Here is a 20794-nt window from a genome sequence, read left to right as displayed (position 1 = left end):
CATCTTTGTGTGAAAACATGTGGTTTTGGTCCTACATTAATTTTGTGCCAAAAATGAAGTATATAACGGAGCGTCTAGTTTTGCTAGTAACAATGAAGCTCAGCTGCAGTTAATACACATCATATATCCTTATTAGACTGTTCTGAATTGATACTTCTAGTTATTAAAAAAAACACCTTTGTGCAATAATGGCACAAAGGAATCTTTCTGACTAAAATGAAGTGTGCTCGGTCTTTGTGTAGTGCTGAGGTTTATAGTTAACTGGAATGATAGATTTGAATCTGTAGTGAGTACTTAGAGAAAAATCTTAAATATGTTACAGTATTACAGTACCTGATTATGCATCAGTAAGATTAAAAGCATAATTCTTTATGTAGTTCATGAAGTTCAACAAGACCAAATGTAAGGTCCTGCACCTGGGTCAGGGCAATTCCAAGCACAGATACAGGCTGGGTGGAGGGTGGATTGAAAGTAGCCCTGGAGAGAAAGATTTGGGGTGCTGATGGATGAGAAGCTCAACATGAGCTGGGAATGTGTGCTTGCAGCCCACAAGGCCAGCTGTATCCTGGGCTGCATCAGAATTGTGACCAGCAGGTCAAGGGAGGTAATCCTGCCTCTCTGCTCTGCTGTTGTGTGACATCACTTGGATCACCGCATTCATTTCTGGAGTCCTCAGCACAAGGAGGACATGGATCTGTTAAAACAAGTCCAGAGGAGGGCTTCAAGGATGATCAGAGGGCTGGAGCACCTCCTGTACAAGTACAGGCTAAGAGACTTCCAACTCCAACTGTTCTATGATAGAATACTATTTTCAGTGGCACAGTAATGATAAATTTAGTGTAAACAGCTCAAGCACAAGAGTAGTCCAAGCTATACCGAAAGCCTTACGTTTCCTGAGGTGAGGATATAAGACTGAGATAAGTGTATAAATCCATTTTTTTCTTCACAAAGCTACTTTTAAAAGCAAAACTTCTAAAGCTGAGTGTGTCTGGCTTCATGTGAGATTGACTAGTATCTTGCCTTTGGTTTTCATAGAGTGAAATCTTTTCCCAGTATTCAGTGAAGAGAAAATGTTCAAAACGGGAATGAAATTGCACTGACTACAGGGCTCAGGAGCAGACTGGTAAAAAGACATTTCTTTTGGGACAGGCTGTGTGTTTATATTATAGTTTTAGCAAGTAAAGATGGAAGGAATAGAATTACTTACACTTGATGATACTGGATGTAAGTAAAAAGGTATAATCTAAGGTCTGTAATTGATTTGTGGCTTGTGTGAAAACTTTCATCATGTGCAGCAAAGAAACAAGTTATTAGCACTCTTGCTCAAATTTAAAGCAAATTCTATTGGTATGGCTAATGATCTCAGCTGATGTTTCTAAATTATATTTAAGATGAGCCAATGACATTGTTTGGGTTTGAATTATCAAAACTTGTATTATGTATGTATCATTAATGTCCATGATATTTAATGCATTTCTGTGCCTGTTAGTGGCTATATTCTTCAACCAGTGCTGGTTGGCAGTGGGAGAAGATTTTGAAATCGATGTTCAAGGCAATTTTATTTTTGTAAGATGCTTTAGAAAATGTATGTGTTTTTTAGATGCTTTAGTTTCAGGGAGGTGTGTTTTTTTGTTCCCCCCCACTCCTCCCACCCCAAAGTAGGGCATGCCAATCTCAGTAACTGGTGATAAGGAAAGTTTTAGTTGAGTTTGTCTTAATACTGCAATTCTAAGCATCTGTCTAGATTTGGATAAAATAGTGGTTTCCCCACTACAATTTGTTGTATTTCATGTCATGCTTACTCTATGTTGGAGAATATATGCTTTTCATCTGATTATGTTCACAGCTTATCTGTAGGGGATCTCTTGAGTCTCTTAGACTTTCATCTCAAAGTGTTCTGGGTCATCCTTCAGTGTCTGCTGCTATATGCATTGAAAGGATGCTAGTGCATAGTTTGACTTTGTATTTGTCCCAGTTCTGTGCATGTTTATGTACGCACAAACTTATCTTTGTTTTTTCATAGCAATGTAAATTGCCTCAATATGAAAATGTTAGACAGAAATCATTTGTCTAAGTGTTCTTTCTTAAATATGTGACTGGATTCTTTCATTTTAACAAACTTACGAAGAAGACTTCTTTAACTTTTATAATGAACTTCACAATATACCTTTCCCCCTCTAAAGGCTTTAAGGAAGCAAGATGCTAAAGCAGATGAAACAGAAGAACTCATGAAAAATAAACTTGTGAAATACGAAAGAGAAAAGAATCAAGTAAGACTTAATTTTCTCCTTTCTTGTTTGGCTTTAAAGTAGTGTATAGCGTGATAGGATGTTACAGTATATGCTTCTTTTTTCAGAAAAGAACAGCAGGATAAAACTCCCCTTGCCCTTTAAGATAACAAGGGTTTTTTTTTTTGGTTTTTTTTTGCATCAGAGACACTGTGAATATAACTATGCTGAACTTCTGTCTCTTCTTGAAAGCTCTTTAGTTATAGTGTGTTACTTTGAATGACTCTTCCATTCTGCCAGGTAGACAAGTTTATAACTTGGGGATTATCCTTGATTTCTTTCTCAGATTTGTCTCTGAATTTATACTGTTGCTTATTTGCAGCAGTGCAAAGATGCAGCTCTTCATCCCTGCAACTAAGGAATGCTAGTTATTTTACACCGTGGTTGTTATTAATTACTGATTTAGCAGTGGACTCAGCAGTGCTAAGTTTATGGTTGGGCTCTACAGTCTTAAAGGTCTTTTCCAACCTAAATGATTCCATGATTCTGTGATGTTGCTCTATTCCTGTTCATAGAAAACTAAATTTCTTATATTTATTTTCTGACAGGGTCCTATGGCCTTATTACACTTACTCAAACTTTTTTCCTTTTACATTGAGTTTAGCCTTTTTGTCAATACTTTCAAAATTGTAGCCCTTTATGCTAAACTGTCTATGTAGTGCTTTATATTATGTTTTTCTCTCCATTCCATTAATGCTGGTCTTATTTACTTTGCCCACTTGCCAGCATCTCAGCATCCTCTTTGAGGTTTATATCTCTGCAATAACAGTTTCCGCTGTCAAAAATTGTATTTATTTCCATGTGGATCTTTGTGCTCTTTGAACTATTTATGGTAGAAGTCAGAAAACGTTTTGTAGCTTTTGTTTTCTGTGGTTTTTCTAAGTGGTTATCAGTTTGATTATTTCTGATTAAATATTTTAAAATTCCCTTAATATTATGGTCTTTTTTAAAAATTGTGGAAGTTTACTCTAAAACTTTAGACAAATAAAAATGTGTATATTATACCTTGTTTTAAGTAGATGCTTGTATCGATTAATTTGTGCCAGAATTAAATAGTTAAAATATGCTTTTGTACCGTGATGCATACATTGCTTTTCTTTCTTCATAATCTTCTGTAATTAAAGCTTGAGCAGGAATTGGAGCAGTCCCGGAAAAAATTGAATGAATCGGAAGGCAGTAGGGAAGCTCTTTTGCACCAGGTAACTCCTTCAGTTTGGTGAAAATCCTAAAGTTTTCATATTAGACTTGTCTGAGTCTTTTCACTTATCTTTCTGTCTCATACTCTGATAACCTTATTTTGGGAAGGGAAGGAGGAGGTATAAAAAGACAGATTGAAGAGTCTAAGAGGACTGACCTTTTGTTATGCTTTTTCTGCTTTCCAATATGTTAGGTATATATGTTCATCTATAATAATTACAGTAGTGGTAGTAGTTAAGGTACTTTTAAAATACATAAACATATTACTTGTAACTGCGCTTCATAGTATGCTTTAGAACAACTTCTTTATTTGTAATTACTGTTATGCAAAGCATAAGCTGCGGTTGGTGAATTCAGATAAACCAGTGACCTGGAATACAGCAAATATTTCTAGACTAACATGTGATAAAAATACATAACAAACACCTGAAAAAATGTCTAAAGCATATAAATATGATTAGAAGTCTAGAAGTTGCAGGAACCTGGATTTAGAAAAATTCAGAAAATGTCCATTCTGCTAATAATTTCTAGAAATTCCTTCTTTCAGTGGAGCTGGGAGAAAAGATTGAAATAGGGAGAGGGCAATTGGCATATCTGTTAGATTACACAAGTCAAACAATTAATACTAACAGAAGTTTAAGTTGGCTGTATTACTGGTTTGAATTTAACTCACTGTGCATGGAATGTAGTGCTGTATTACATATGGCTAATATCAGTTAGAGCTATTCTAATTGAGTTCAATTGTAGCATGTAGTATTTTCTTTATTTTCATGTACACGATATCGTCTTTTTAATTGCTAGACTGTATATGATAGAAAGGAAAAATGTTAAAAGCCCCTATATTTCTTGAGAATAAATACGTTGTGTTTATAATGAGTAGAATTCACATAAAATATATTTCTTTTCAAATTTGTATAGATATTTTCACTAGCAATTTAAAAGACAATTACAACATACAGAATGGAAGCATTTTGTTTCGTCTAGAGAAATTAAAGTTCATTTATGATCAACATAAATTAAAATGTTTCCTTTAATTTTCAATAATCAGTTTTTGGCCTATAATTAGGAAGCAATTTGTCTTTTGTTTACCACTTATGTACTTTTATTTATAAATATTACTTATATATAGTCTTTTTGTTTTTTAAAGTGTTTAATAAAAGTGTGCTGTTGACTCTTTCTTTCTGTTTTTCACTAAACATTTGGTACTTTTACCTGCATCTTAGATTGAGGATCTTCGTTCCCAACTTTTGAGAGCAGAACAAAACCGTGTAGAGTTGCAACATCAAATTTCCCATGTTGCTATGCCCTGCCAGACCTACCAAGATGTACAAGATGTTGACAGGAGAATTAGAACAGGTACAACTTTCAACTTTTGTGATAGAGGCCTGCAAGTTAATTAGTTAGCCTGGATATTTATTCTGTCTTTTGAGTTTCAGTCTAATTCTACTGTTTCAACAAAACCAGCCATTTAACTGTTTAGCTTTAAATTAATAAGTACTGGCACCTGAATACTTAAAAATAGCAATGAAGTTAAAATTTAGGATAAAATATCATGATGTGCACAATTAAAAGAAATGAACATTACTAGGGACAATTTCAGTGAAGTCGTCAGTGTTTTTGCAGAAGAAAAACATTTGAAGTATTTTTAAGTAATAATTTGTCTGAAATGTTACATTTTATTCCATTAGCAGTTTAAATTCTGCCGTCTTGGAAATCATCACAAAAGTCATTTACATAGCTGGTTAATAACACTGATGAATTTCTCGTAGAATTTCTGAGGGATAATTCCACGGAGGTTAAGAAAATTTTCAGCTATGATGCCGTCAGTGCTTCTGTTCACAGTATACTAGAATTTTAGAGATGGAGCCATGCTTTAGAAGAAATTTTCAATGATTTGAAGATGTATTGCATATTAAATTACCATTATAGCAAAGTCTTTGTTACATTGTTAGTTATCTAGAAGTGTTTAAACTTTTCAAACATAATCAAAAAGGCATTAGAGAGAGTTTTTATCTTTCACTTTAATAATGCAGAAATGTATTACTCAAGATGATAGAGGAATACTGACTCCAAGTCTCGTGTCTCTGTGATGAATGTTTAATTGGTTTGGCTAATGGCATCTTTTTTGATTTTTCGAATTATTTGAAAATACACCTTTCATGTTAATGAAAGTGTATTTTAATTTTTCCATTTGTTTTCTAATTATAAATCAAAACTGTTGTGAAAATATGAAGGAAGTAAAGGAAAAAAGAGTGCTGGAGCTAATAAGTTAAACACGTAAAATTACGTATTTACGCAGTTGTGTTTCTCATTACTGTGTTATTACTGTTTCTTAAAAGATGCATGGGAAGCATACAAAAGGAGATTTTCTTTGCCTTTAGTAGTTGTTTATGACTATAAAACTTTACGTTTCCTCAACCAGAAATTCAGCTTACTGTCATCAAAAACTTATATCGTATTTCTATGATTCATACATCAAACTCACAGATATTGACCTATAAATCAGGAGGTATTATTCTAGTGGGATAAAATCTTGGCCTTGAAGTTTGTGTCTGAGTTTCATTTACACCAGAGCTTCTGCATTGCTTCTTCATTGTTTCTTCCTATTTTATTTTACTGATGTTTGATTTTTTTTTTTTCTTTTTGGGGTGTATGTGTGTGGATGTGGGGACCCCCCCATGAAATAATGGGATAAACAGAGGAATACTGTCTCATTCAGTAAAAGGTTATAATATAGTTATGGCTGTTTTTTGCACATACTTTCGTCAAAATCAATAGTTGTAGAATGGTCTCAAGTAGAGAAGAACATTTCTAAAAGAGAGAAAAATAATTTTCCACAAGTTGTTGCCTCAGCTTGGTCTGTTGGTCTGTTCTTACTGTTTTATAGTAGCTGAAAGATATGAGAGAGAGAAGCAAGAACTGGAGAAACATGTTTCGGAACTTAAAGCAAAGTTGAGTCATAATGTTGTAATGTCAGAGATAGAAGAACTAAAGAGATGCATAGAACGTAAGGAGAAGGAGAAAGCACAGCTTCTAATGCATATACAGGTAAGTAATTTTTTGTTTTGTTATTTTAATGGTTACATATATGTCTAAGGTAGGTGATGTGCCAGATGAGCGAGTAACCTTTAAAACTATCATGCCATTTTTAGTTTGTTCTATAAATGGCTTTAAAAGGTGATCTGAGTTTGTAGAGGGTTTTTCTCTTCCATCTTGTTAATAAACCAAAAATGGTATTTGCTATTGCCCATGAATTTAATGATTTGGATTATTTCTTTCCCATGTGCAAAGAAAATGTGATCCAATTTTTCCAGCAGTTACAATTAATAGTGGTTTCTGGAATTACTTTTATGAGTTAGCATTTACTTCCTTATTCCCCATCTTTTAGCAGTTAGATGCTGTGTAATAATACAAGAGTTATTATATTAATATTAGTATTCTTATTTATGGTTAACAGATACTATTTAAAGCTATTCTTTGTGAAGAGAATAGCAGCAGTGTCTGACTGATATTTCAGTTAGAAGACTTACCTTGAACACAAAGGGCCTTGGGCAGCCTGATCTAATGGGATGTCCCTGCCCATGGCAGGGAGGTTGGAACTAGATGATCTTTAAGGTCCCCTCCAACCCTAACTATTCTATGATTCTATAAAGAGGCTGTAGCCTTTTTATTTAAGACAGGAATTTTCTGTAGTTTTGGATCTTTTCTAGGTTTGTCACTGGTAGCGAGATCTGTCTTTCATGACTGTCAGAAGAGATGAGGATATTTTCAAAACCCTATGTGGGATTTCAGTAGCGAAGTATGTATTTCTTGTACTTCTATTGGGCATTCAGTAAGCTAAGAGCTCTGTATTTTGTGTTTTATTTTTCTAATGATGGTGCTATTCTCTGAAATGGTGCTGTATCCCTTTGTAAGTTGAAAAGCAGTACTTTTTAAAAATCTTTTCTTAGATTTATGGACCTATACTGTTCAGTTTACTTATGCTGTTTTCCCTTCTGTGCTGGCTTAAATAAAACTGATATATTATTATATTTGCAAGACATTGAGTTCTCAAAATAAGTTCCTACATGCTTTATGAAAATTGGTCCTTGAAGAGGTTTAAAAAGACTTAGGGTACTCCTATAGAGGATAAGGCAAACAGAACTAATTTCCTGATGCTCCTCAACATTTGTGTTCTAGTTGGCCAATACAACTTCAGACTAACCTGAAACATGCTAATTTTTGTTTTGTGGGACCTGAGAAATTCCAGTGGAATTGGTGGCAGGAGTTAATGGGATAAAAACCCATAGAAAATAGTTTTTTTAGGCTTCTGCTTGTCGAACATGCTTTCTTGAGGGTCAGAGTGGTGTTCTAGTACTGATTTCCTGCTCTGAGAAAATACTGAAGGAGCAGTGCTCAGCCAGGGTCATTGTCATTGCTCTAAGTTAGAAATCTGTGACGTCCTTGATTATCTCAACAGAAAATACTTTGTACTTCTTATCTGCTTCCCACTGCCATTCTCCTACAGAGGCAGCAACAGGAAAATAGCTAGTGTGTTTTTCTTTTAATGCGACATCAAGGAATGCAAGGATGTGAATTTTTAAACTTATGTACTAACAAAGCATTTTGTCAACCCTATCCTAACAGCTGCTCCTATCAGATAGTCTGATTCCCAGTTGGAAGTGACCAGTCATATTTGACTTGACTGTAATTTGTCTTTGGTTAGTGGTACAGATTTAACTGTACTTGCTGTTGATGTACATGTGATGTTAGAAATTTCTTTTATTTAAATGTCATTGTTTTTAGCAATTTGAGGTTTGTGTTGTACATTTAGTCTTTGACAGTTGCTGTAAACTCACGATATGACATAAAATGTATAGGATGAAAAGGATTGTAATCACATTCTTAAACTCGTGAGTAGAAGTGAGTTCAATCTTAAATTATTTTTTTAAATTTAATGGAGAGAATTTTGATTTCAGTTGCTTGAGTGTACCTCCTGTAAGATCTTGGAAATGGGGGTGCTAGTATCTTTTTCTGCATGGAACTGTATCAACATGAGGCTGTTATGGCTATTGTGACCTATATATGGCTGTTATTATTATGACCTAACTATTATTGCTAACAAATAAATAATTTATAAAGATGCAATATCCTAGTTTCTTTGTAGACTCTAATTCTTGTGAAATTCTTTCATTTACTAATTACTTCTCATTCTAATTAGGTCAAAGTAGTCTTATGACATTGTCCAGTAAAGTGTAACAGCAGACAGTCAGTTTGTTAAACTATTTCAAATTTTCTGAAGGAAATTTGTTGATTTGTTTACTTAAGATTAGAATTGTTCGGTAATGTAAGTCTTTCAGTCTTAGGAAGACTGAAGTACTTATCCTCATTAAAATTAATTTTATGGCTTTTTCATCCTCTAAAGATGAAGCTGTTAGCCAATTATTTTCATTTAATGAGCCAAGTAAGATATCTGAAAATCAATGAGCAACACTTCTAAATTTAAAGAAATAATCTTAGAAAAATAAACTAATACCTTTGTAGACCAGCTTGTTTCACCATGCCAGTGATCTTCAAATGCAGGAATAGTGCTACAGATAGAAAATTTTATCAAAGTGAACAGCATATGCACATTTTTAATCTATGTAAAATAACACATCAGTCTGAAAAGAGAAGGTATTTTAGCTGTATCTTATAAACCATTCCCTGTTAGAACAAGTAGAAGTTCATGGTTTGGGAAAAAATTAAGAAGGCATGACTTTAAGAAATTGATTTTGTACAATGTACATTTTACTGAATGAGTACATTTATTGGCTGATGGATTGTATTCATCTTCGATTATTCAATTCACAGAATTTATGCTTGCATGGAAAATATAAACCTAGGCAAAGTTTTAATATTTTTACCTTGTCTGTTCTGAATTGCACCCTGCTTATTTCAGACTGCATTTCTAATTTACTTCAGTCATTCAGAAATATAATCCTCTTCTCTAAAGTATTTAGATTCCTTGATACTTGAGAATATCTTTGACTATGAAGCAGGTCTGTTAAATTCATCTAAGTCATTAATGAAAATCCTGAATAGCATGAAAGCATTCTAAATAGGCCTGAAATACATAATACTAATGTGAAATTCTACATCATTATTTTAGTAAAATTAACTTTTGGCAGCGAAGTCTCATAACTTACTTATGAGACTGTCCTGAGAAATATCATCAGATTTGAGATGGGCAGTTCTTTTTGTTTTTAAAATATGCGGTTTCATTCTCTTCTTTTTCATTCTGCATCAGTCGTACTTCATTCATTATTGAAACATCAACTGAAGTTCTCTCTAATATGCTTGCTAAATTTTCAAATATCTTTGCACTTCGTTCTAGAAACATCTACCAAGCTGTGCTTTCCATAATATCCTTATTCAGCATTTTACTTCCATAAAAGTGCCCAGTGTAAAACTAGGTAACAACTAGCTCGTATATTAAAGATCATTTTCGTTGTGGTCAATCCTGTTCTGTTCTTAGCAATATTCTTTTTCTTCTCATCTCCTTACATCTTATTATTTGCTTTCTCCCATATCTGTCTAGTATGTAACGTGAGTATTCTGGTCAATGATTCCTTCTCAAACTTAAAATATCCATAGTAAAAAGAACAACCAGGAGAGGAACAGATGCAGAAAGTAACATATGTAGATAAAGCAACCATGTATTTTATATCTTGTGTTGAAATTCTTTACCATTGTACAAGGGGATGTTACGTGGGCTAACAGGGATTTCCCTGGTAGTCAAGGAGATCATTCATGCTATTCATACTTCGGATAGAAATGCGATTTAACATCACTGTATATTGTTTGATAAGGTTTCATATTGTATACCTTTAGAGTCGATATTTTCATATTCTCCTATGATGATTCCAGGTGTTAACATCTGACCTGGAAAACAGGGAGAAGCAGCAGGAAAAAATGCTGGACCAGCTAAAGGAGATACAGAGTTGCTACAAGGCTAGTGAGAATGGACGTAGACAAACTGAACTTCACTCTGCTGAGTTAGCTCAACAGATTGAAGACAGTACAAAGGAAGCAGAACGGTACCTCACCGAATTGAAGCATTCGGAGGCACTCAGGCTGGAGATTGAGAAAAAAAGAGAAGATTTGAAAGTGAGAGCACAGGAAACCATCCGCCAATGGAAGCTGAAATGTAAGAAACTGGATCGCGAGGTGGAAAAACAAAATGAAACTATCAGCCAGCTGATGGACAAGAACAGTCAGGTAGGATTGACTGGGGTTTTCTTGTATCCTTTCTTTTTATTTTAGAAATGAAGATAAGGAGTTTGTTTATGCAAACTGTAACTTAAACCACCTGCTGGTGGAAAATTTTTTGGTGAACTGCAAAACAGCTAATAGGTGGCAGTATTTTTTTAGCTGTTACGAAGTTCTGTGTTCTCTTCTTTATCCAGTATTTATTCCAGTCTCTTCAGTTAATCAAAGCTTTCTTCTTGTAAAGAAGAGTTTCTATATGAATGTTGCTTTTACTTTATCTTTTCAGTTAACTGTTAACTTAGCTTATTTATAGTTAAAGGAAGAAAAGTGATGTTATTTTTTGTAAAAAAAAAAAAAAGTTGTCTCATATAGTGGACATCTTTGAAAGTAGTTGTTTGCTTTCACCACATATGTCAGATTGCTACCAGACTGTAATGCTGTATGGACTTAGGCACAACTAGTGTATTTTGAATTCCATTCTGTATTTAAGCTTTTCTCAGGCTCTAGGCTTAGTAATGACAACTTTTATTGTCAAAACTACATGTTCTGAAATATTGTTAAGGACTGTAACTCAGTTTGGATTTGACATTTGGAGGTAGAAAAAGAATGATTTTTTGTTTGAGAATGTACAGAAATATTAGCAAAAAAGCAATCTTACCTGCATTGGGGATGAACATGCTGCTAACAACTACCAAGCAGTTCCTAGGTTTTTCCATTTAGTCTAGATAGAGTCTGTGTTCCTTGTATTTTTGTAACTTTTTTTTTATGTGCTTCCCATATGTTTTGTTTCAGCCTCTTCTTTATATTTTTTGAGAAATTTTGAAAAAATCAATTTGAAATATGATCATGTAGCACTTCTGGGCTTTTGATTTATCTTTGTTCAGTGTGGCAAACCACTTACTCTTCTTCCTATGAAGTTTCTCACCAAAAAACCATCATTGGGTTGCTTTTTCTTTTTTTTTTTTTTTTGACTTAACAGAATTCCTTGACTATTTCTAGTCCTGACACTGCTTTAAAGGCAAGCACTCATTTCTGTGCTAGTGCTGTCTTGGAATAGTAGTAGGAACTGTCATTCTATTTGTAATTTTATATTCTCAATACAAAGTTGTAGACAATTTCCATATGAGGATATAATCAATCTAGATGCAGCATTTGTGATAAGTTTCAGGGAACTAGATGAACATAATTTAACCAGCTTTGAAATATACAGACAATTAACATCCAAGACAAAACTCTATAAAAATAAATAATAAAAAAAGGGGAAATGGCAGTCTGTCTTTGCTTTCTGATTTACGACTTCAAAGGTTTGATGGCAAGTTTTCACAACTGGGTTACAGTCATAGCTTGCAATTTTATGAGATGTTCCATATGTTTGCAGATAATAGGTGGACTGTAGGTTTCATGCTTTCAGAGATAATTTGAGTTAAAGTCTTACCTATGTGGTTATCCTTGAAATTGGTCGGCAGTGCAATCTCTAGCATCTTTTTTTCATTTGGAATGTATTTTCTTCTAGGTGTGGGACATAGAAAACATACGTACACTCAAAGCGAGTTACTTATGGGCTTCTTTTGAAATTTTAATGGTTTTTCTTTTTTTAGCCAAACTATTTGACTGGAATTGCAAAACAGTTTTATGAAGATTGAAATACTGATATTTTTTTCAGAAAAGCAGCACGATGGTCATTACCCTATATTCTTGATTTATTCTTTCTTGATTTATTATTCTATGTTTTGCATTGCTTACTTTTGATGTAATAACAAAATTTAATATCCTTTTTGTTCTGAATTATTTCAAGTAATTTTTCTGTAAGAAGTGTGTACATTTTGTGTAGTTAGTGGAAATAGTAGAATTCAGTTATTTAAGCCAGTTTAAAGATTCCAGTATTTTGTGATACATCAGAAAACTGTCATGATGTCCTTTTAACATTCTTTTTTTCCTGTACTAGAAGCTCTGTGGCTTGTGATAGATGAACTGTAAATTCTTCCTTATTTTAAGCAGAATATTAAAAAAACCAAGCAAACTTGAGATAAATAAGAATTGGGTATGATGTGTGTGACATGAATTTACTGAAATGTGGTATTTAGTTACATACACGTACTTGCAGTGCAATTTTTTTCCTGTCATTTAGTGCTTTTAAACAATTTTTTTAATCCCAATATATATCAGTCTTGAAAAAAACCTCACCCTCAGTCCTTGAGCTCCATAGGAAAATGGTGGATTTTTTTATTAAATGAGAGTGATTTTTATTTTGAAGATGAAGTCTTCATTCCTTGGCTTTGATATATGGACGAACTAGTCTTGTAATTACTCTCTATTAATCTACTGCATGTAGTTTCAGAAATATTTTGAAGTTGATATACTTCATATGTAGCATTTTAGAAAAAAGGCAAACCTGGGAAATGGACCCACAACAGGCAAGATGTGTATGAACAATAGTCTTTCCTGTATTCTGCAGTGTTACTGTATTGTCTTGTTTCCTTTACATTATTATTTGGTGGAACCAGCAAAGAAACCTGTCTTAGTCTACAGAGAGTGAGAAAAGCAGGAGATTAACCAAAACTATGCCTACTTAGGAGGCTAGATCATATAAGGACAAGTACATGTTTGAGATCATAAATGTGTTTTCACAGAACAAAGTAGAATTAGGAATGTCTGAGGACATCTTTCCAAAAATTTTCTTTAATTACTTTAGGTTGCACTGGGTTTCTTTTTCTTTTTTCCTTTTCCTAGGCCCTTAAAGAAAAGGATAACCTCAGAAGTCAACTTCTCTCTGCTGTACAGCAAATAGAAAATCTTCGGAAAGAGCTGAGTGATGCGCTTACAAAGAGAGCCCAGCAGGAAGAACTCCTCCACTGCAAAGACGTGAAACTGAATGAAATGATGTCTCACCAGGTATCTCTTGAAGAAGAGCTCAAAGACATTCAAGGTACTGTAAATAAATTGGACAATGAGTTGAAAAAACAAGCCCTTCTACAAAATCAAATTCAAGCTGAAAAGGAACACTTGGAGACAGAACTTGCAGCTAGTAACTTGATCCATAAAAAAGACCAAGAAAGACTCTTAGAAATGCAAGCAGATGTAAAAAACTTGAGCTCTGTACGTGTGGAACTAACAAACAGGATAGCAGAAGAGGAGAAAGTAAAAAATGAATTACGTAAGAGACTCTCAGATCTCCAGGAACGACAGGAATCTAAGCGTGAAGAGATGACTTCTGCTAACAGGCAGCTGAAGATGGAAAGAGAAGTTCACCAACAGGAGCTGACAGATCTTAGATCCGAGTTACAAAACGTTAAAATCAAACACGAACAAAATATTCAAGAGCTCAATAAACTCCTTAAACAAGAAAAGGATGATGCGGGGGCTCAGATAAGAACGCTAAAGGTACTTACGTTGAAGAATTCCAATGTCAGACTTGTCCTCCCTCACCCTGTTGAGTGATGAAGGAAATAAAGCATGAGCTTTCAAACATGCAACACATTTTATTGCAGGTCTTCATACAAATGTAATGTCAGGCTAAAAAAAAAAATAACAGTTTTAGGTCAAGAGTATTATTTTGGTTAAAAGCTAGTGAAATAGGTTTATCTGTGACCAGAACAGGAAAAGCTATGGAGGCTGTGGTGTTTTAAAATGATTTGATCATTTCTTCTTCAGCTCTTATTTTTACAATTATTGTCATGACCCTCTTGCAGAACTTGCAGTATTTCAGGGATCATGCATTTTTTAAAGTGTTTAAACAGCACGATGCAGAAATACTATCATTGTATTGAAACACTTTCAGAATGTGGATAGTGGTAATGTATAACACTTGTAAGGTTAATTTTGATAGTTCTTTCTATTTGAAAGAATTTTTAGGATTTCTAAGTTTTATACAATTTATCAGGAAGGTGACTATGTTCATATAGTAAATGATGATGAAGTACAGCATTATATTCATGAAGAAAAGTTAATATCTAGTTTACGTCATTTGCTTCTGATGCAAAGCTATTGCATTGGAAAGACAAGCATTTTGGTCACTTTAAGTGGTTTGAATAAAATTGAAATATTGAAGTCTTCTAGTGGGCGCAATTAGCTGTCAAAAGTTGTAGAAATGATACATTGTGCTTTCATTGAAGTAAATTTGATTGCGTGGTTAAATATATAAGATATTACTTGGCCATACAAAATACTAATAATGGTGATTAAATAGATTAAATAGATTATATCATATCATATTATATCATACTAATTATATTTATTATATTATATTATCAAAGTATTTTGAGTGTGCTTCTGAAGCACCATAAATATGGTTTCCACCTTAGTTCCATCAAATTAAAAAAATTACTCATGTAATTAAATCCTACCAATTTAACCATAAAAAGCTATAAAATCCTTCATCAAATTTGTGATTCATGATCTACTTAATCATAAGTAATATAAGCATGTTTCTTTTTTGCAAATATGTAACTAGCCAAAAAATGCATATTTTCCACGTTTTTGCAGTTTGGAATTGATGTTACTTAGAACAGGACGGTTAGTTATTTAATGTATCATTCATGATATGAGTGGCAATAACTCTTAAGCCCTTGGTAGCACAGAAAGCATTTAGTGAGGATAGCAATAAAAAAATCTAGATGGTTGTTTGAGGAAGGATCATTAAAATAAAAACATTTTGACAGCTGTGCTTAACATTGAAGTCTTAATTTGTAATGTGTCTAGCATTATTTAAATGATCTGTCCAAATATGTGTTTTTTCTTTGATGATATTGAAGTTAAGATTGTATATTTAATACCAAGAGGAGAGAAAGAAATTGTGTTCTGGATGGTAGTAATCCAAAAATGGGTTGACTGTGACTATATGATCTTCTTCTATGGGTAGATCAGTCTTACAGAAGGGCCTTGATATTGGTATTAATTGCTGTATTGTCTCCTTCTGGCTTCTTTCCATCCAACTTGTTAAAAAAACCCCCAAAAAAACGTTTTACTTCCTTTCCTTATTTCTTACATGTAGGGATTGAGAGCTCCTGCACTCTACGCAAATCATCCTTATAAGTCTGCCAGCTCTAACCCTTGAACCTGAGGGCAGTTTCCTAGGGGGTCCTATTGACTAACTCTTTGAAGAGCTGGAATTTTGCTTTCCTAAAATTTAGGGACCTGACTTTACACTTTACCTGATGCATATTGCTCAGGACTGCAAACTCCACGAATGCTTGATCACTGCAGCCCAGGCTGCCTCCAATCTGGACATCACTGATTAGCTTACTTGTGTTGGTGACTGTCAGGTCCAGTATCGCATCCCTTATGGTAGAGCTGCCTGTTACCTGGCTTAACAAGTTATCCTTAATGCTCTCCAGAAGTCTCCTGGGTTGCCTACAGCTCATGGTGCTCTTTCCCAGCAGATGTTGAAGTGGTTGAGATTTCCCAGCAATATGAGAGCCTGTGAGCGTGATGCCTTCTGTAGCTGGAATGATAAGACTTTATTTACACAGTCTCTCCTAGATCATGCAGCCTATTGTAGACACAAGGTTCTCTTTGTTACCTTGCTCTCTGATTCTTACCATTAGGAATATGTATCTGTACATATAAAATTGCATGTGTATATATATATTTAGTTTATTAATCTTTTTTCTATACATATATCGGGTGGGCATAGCTCTTTTTTTCCTGAAGAGTATCAGATATGGAAAGTGGGTTCAGTACAGATCAATTAAATTATGGTTACATGTGCCTTGCCCATCCTGGAAATTAATAAAAATTAACTTTCTCCATTGTGTCTCAAAGTTAATATAAGTGAGGATTTGGTTCTCTGTCTCTGTCTGCATAGAGACAGTCCTGTTCGATATCTTTATTAACTACTTCGATGATGGAATCGAATGCACCCTCAACAAGTTTGCAGATGACACTAAACTGGGAGGAAGTGTTGATCTGTTGGAGGGTAGGGAGGCTCTGCAAAGGGATCTGGACAGGCTGGATGTATGGGCTGAGGCCAATGGGATGAGGTTAACAAGGCCCAGTAGGGAGTCCTGCACCTGGGACACAAAATCCCCATGCGGCTCTACAGGCTTTGGTAAGAGTGGCTTGTAAGCTGCCTGGCAGAGAGAGGTCTGGGGATGTTGGTCGACAACCATCTGCCAGTCGTGTGCTCAGGTGGCCAAGAAGGCCAACAGCATCTTGGCTTGTATCATGAATGGTGTGACCAGCAGGGAAAGGGAAGTGATTCTTCCCCTGTACTCTGCACTGGTGAGGCCACACCTTGAGTACTATGTTCAGTTTTGGGCCCCTTGCTATAAGAAAGACATTGAGGTCCTCAAGCATGTCCAGAGAAAAGCAATGAAACTGGTGAAGGGGTTGGTAAACAAGTCTTATGAGGAGCAGCTGAAGGAACTTGGGCTGTTTAGCCTGGAGAAGGCTGAGGGGAGACCTAATTGCTCTCTACAACTACCTGAAAGGAGGTTGCAGAAGGGTGGGTGTTGGGCTCGTCTCCCAAGTGAGAGGTGATGGGACATGAGGGAATTGCATCAAACTGCGTCAGGGGACATTTAGATTGTATATTAGGAAGAATTTCTTCACGGAAAGGGTTATCAAGCACTGGAACAGGCTGCCCAGGGAGGTGGTTGAGTCACCACCTCTGGGGGCCTTTAAAAAGCAGGTAGATGAGCTGCTTGGGGATGTGATTTAGTAGTAGACTGGTATGGTAGGACCTGATGACCTCGAAGGTCTTTTCCAACCTAATAATTCTATGACATTATAATACAATTACCTTTAGTGGGAAAAACAGAAGTTTATTTTCAAAGCATACTCACGTAAAATGTTTTAGGCATTGCAGGCTTGTCTTTGCAGACTTAAGACACCAAGTGTTTTCTTGGAGTTGTCCTTCACAGGAGCTTTTATATTCTGTTAGCTCTGGTGTCTAAATTAACTCGTAAAACTTCTCTCCTTACCCTTCTTCCCTATAAAAGTTATGTTTATAGTGTAGTTGGGAGAACAGAGTTTTTGCCTTTCATCAGGAAGAAATTATCTGCATGCTTATTTTTGTGTTCAACAATTTCGTCTGATAGGAAGCTGGTTTTGAGTAATGTGTGTGTAATTCCCTTTTCTTTTCTTTTTTTTTTTTTTTAGTTTTCTTGAGAATTTATCAAATCCTTTAGTTTCTTTTCCACTGGGAAATATAGTTTATTCACTCAGCTATTTAGGGTTTTCAAGGCCCTTAAAATTTTTCTTAATTGTTCTCTGCAGTATTTCCATGAATAAAATTAAGCCCATACTCCTCTAGAAATTTAAAAGACCAAATCTTTGCAGTTATTTCTCTGCAGATGTAAATTTAGTATTAGATGCTGAGATGAAATTATAGTTTTAGACTTTCTGATTACAAATTATTTTGATAAAGGAAAAGTTACATAAATATGGGACTCGTGTAAGCTGATGAATGTAGCAATTGAAATGCAGAATCTGAGACTTCTATACACTGCTTTTAAAACATTGTATGATTCTACAGCTCTGTGATGTAAATTTTCCATATTCAGGTAAGTAATTGCACTTTAATATAAAATAGAACTGTCGTTCTGTAATAATGTTCCATGGATTTGAAACTACAGTGTGGGAATGTTTTAAAATAACACATGTAGTTACTTTGTAATCTGTTTTCCCATTGCTATCAGATGGAACTTGTAGAAGAGAAAAACATAGTCAAGACCCAGCGTCGACAACTGGAGAAGATAAAAATCGAGTGTGATAAATTGACAGAAGAATTAACTCAAAATGAAGAAGAAAATATAAAACTCAGGCGGAAATGTGAGTCTTTAAAACAAGAACTGGAGAAAAAGGTAAACTATCTGGTTTTAACCATAATTCCTCAGTATCTCTGCTGATAAATATGTAAAATAAATGATGAACTATAGAAATAGGTGTTAAACTTAAAATACAAAAATCCGATGTATGCATTAAAGAATACATGCAGTTGTAGTGTAGCTTCTATATAAATCATAAAAGGTAGAAGCGCTTTCGCTGAGTCATGAATTGTATCCCTCTAAAGATTTGCTAGTACTTTTTTGGAGCAGAAATACAAGTCCTGTTGCCTGCCTTATTTCTAATACACGTAACAAATATTTAACCAAACACCTCTAGTTTTCTTCATATTTTCTTAAAGTTTCTATGCAGTTATGAATGATTTAGAGCTAATTTGAAGTAGATAAACAATGTAAGCACGCTACAAGAAATTCTAAATAACTTGATAAATATTATTTTCTGCCTTAAAATGTGAGTTTGTAATGAAATTCATGTACAAAAAAAATCGTGTAATATAACTCTTGAACTGGCATTGTAGTTCTAGAGGTGAACTACGTCTGCCAGTCATTATTGTTGCTTAGTGTTCTGGTTATTAATGTTTATTATGAAATATTAATTTACAGTCTCACAGCCTGTAGTTGTCAGGCTTTCTTTTTGAAAATCTAATGATAAATGCAGAGTTGCTGAAGAATTTTATTTTGTAACTCCTCTTTCTGCTTTCTTCAGTTTTTTTTTTTCCCCTCAGTTCTTCTTAACATGAATGTATTTTACATTGTGCTGGTTTTATATCTTCAATTTCTATTTCTGCAACAAGTTATTTTGGATAAGTGTTGATACATGGACGAAGTTTTGCTTACTTCTCCAGTGTAAAGCACATATCTGTCAGTTTTTGATTAGTGCATATTAAGACAACATTGAAAGTGACTGTTTCTAATCTTTGAAAAATTTTATTTCCTATTATAAATTTTTCATGATATTCTCATCTTTAAAAATGGATATTTTAGCCTTTAGCTGGAAAGTTCTTCTATGTCAATTTTGTAATTTCCCATCTTTGTGAAAAAAAAAAAAATTATTAGACATTTATATTAACATGGCATGACAGATTTGTTTATTCATTTCATATGGACTGTTGAATACTCATCAATTAATTCTTTATCTCCATTGTTTCAAACTATTTAAACCCAGTAAGAGGCCTGTGGATCTTTTAGATCTTTTGTGGCTTTTCAGATTATTCAATTTAATTTTTAGCTTGTATTTTGTTGTTATATATGCAACATCACGTAATTGTTGAGCTTAAAATTTAATGGGCTTATTTTGAATGTAGGTAAAGTGATTGGTTTTAGTCTGAGATGATATTTTATCTCCAAGCTAATAAAGAATGGAGAAACATTTAAGCATGCAATCGTGTGGTCTCAGCCTTTGAAGGTAAATGCAGATGAAGAGTTCCACTTGATTGTGTTAATCGGTTAACATAATATTTACTAGTTTGTTTTTATTGTGGATTGTCAGAAGGGGTGTTGGGATGGGGAAAAAGATAATATTACCTCTTGAGAAATCCCATATTGTGGTATTACAGAGCCTATTGTGTGTTAAAAAAGAATTCTCTTTTCCACACTTCTGTCATTCTGTCAGAATTCTGTCAAAGAAACATGAGTATTATAGATAGCTTGGATTTTTTTTCATGAACCGCGATGAGGCTAAGAATAATGATAAGATTTTCTGTTTCTTTTATTTTCATTCTGTGCACTTCTGAGTTATTAGTGACTTCGTTTCTCCTGTGGTCTCTAAAAGTAGAATGTTGGGGAATGTTGGCACGCTCAGAAAATCAAGCAGTTGAAATGTAAACGAAAACACTGAGTTTTTTCTACTCTCTTTTAGTTATAGTCTGGGAGTGAAGTTTGGCATGTTATGGCCTGTGTTCAGTGAATAAGAAGACAGCATAGGAGGCTGACACTGGAAGCATATATAAAGCACTATTATTATCTTGAGAAAACTGATCTAGATCATAACTGCTGTTTCAGCTCCTATATGGGTGGTGCAGAAATACTCTGTGTATTTTAAATTCTTGTGATTCCTTCAGTTTGAAATAGCTACTGTCTAATTTAAGTATTTCTGTATGAATTAAAAGATAATAACAGGCTGCTTATCAGGTATGGCTTTTTCACATCTGAAGATCATCTTTATTAAACCCCACATATTTTGCTAGTAGGTGTAACACTTATATATGTCTATGTACACAGCCTCCTGTATAGAAGTTGTGGCGAGGTAGGTGTCTGTCTCTTTTCCTAGGTAACAAGTGATAGGACAAGAGGAAA

General features: G+C 34.4%; 1 protein-coding gene across 1 annotated transcript in view; it reads left to right on the top strand.

The window, feature by feature from the left end:
• Positions 1–20794, top strand: part of CEP128 (centrosomal protein 128) — a 135184-nt gene that overhangs the window by 31383 nt on the left and 83007 nt on the right. The window contains exons 9-15 of the mRNA XM_069858630.1: positions 2184–2270; positions 3413–3487; positions 4709–4841; positions 6373–6533; positions 10374–10724; positions 13446–14096; positions 18353–18517. Of these exons, the coding sequence (XP_069714731.1) occupies positions 2184–2270; positions 3413–3487; positions 4709–4841; positions 6373–6533; positions 10374–10724; positions 13446–14096; positions 18353–18517 (1623 nt within the window). The remainder of the gene's footprint in view (positions 1–2183; positions 2271–3412; positions 3488–4708; positions 4842–6372; positions 6534–10373; positions 10725–13445; positions 14097–18352; positions 18518–20794) is intronic.

The sequence above is a fragment of the Phaenicophaeus curvirostris genome, chromosome 5, assembly GCF_032191515.1.
Source record: "Phaenicophaeus curvirostris isolate KB17595 chromosome 5, BPBGC_Pcur_1.0, whole genome shotgun sequence".
Lineage (NCBI taxonomy): Eukaryota > Metazoa > Chordata > Aves > Cuculiformes > Cuculidae > Phaenicophaeus > Phaenicophaeus curvirostris.
This window is presented reverse-complemented; position numbering and strand designations above follow the sequence as displayed.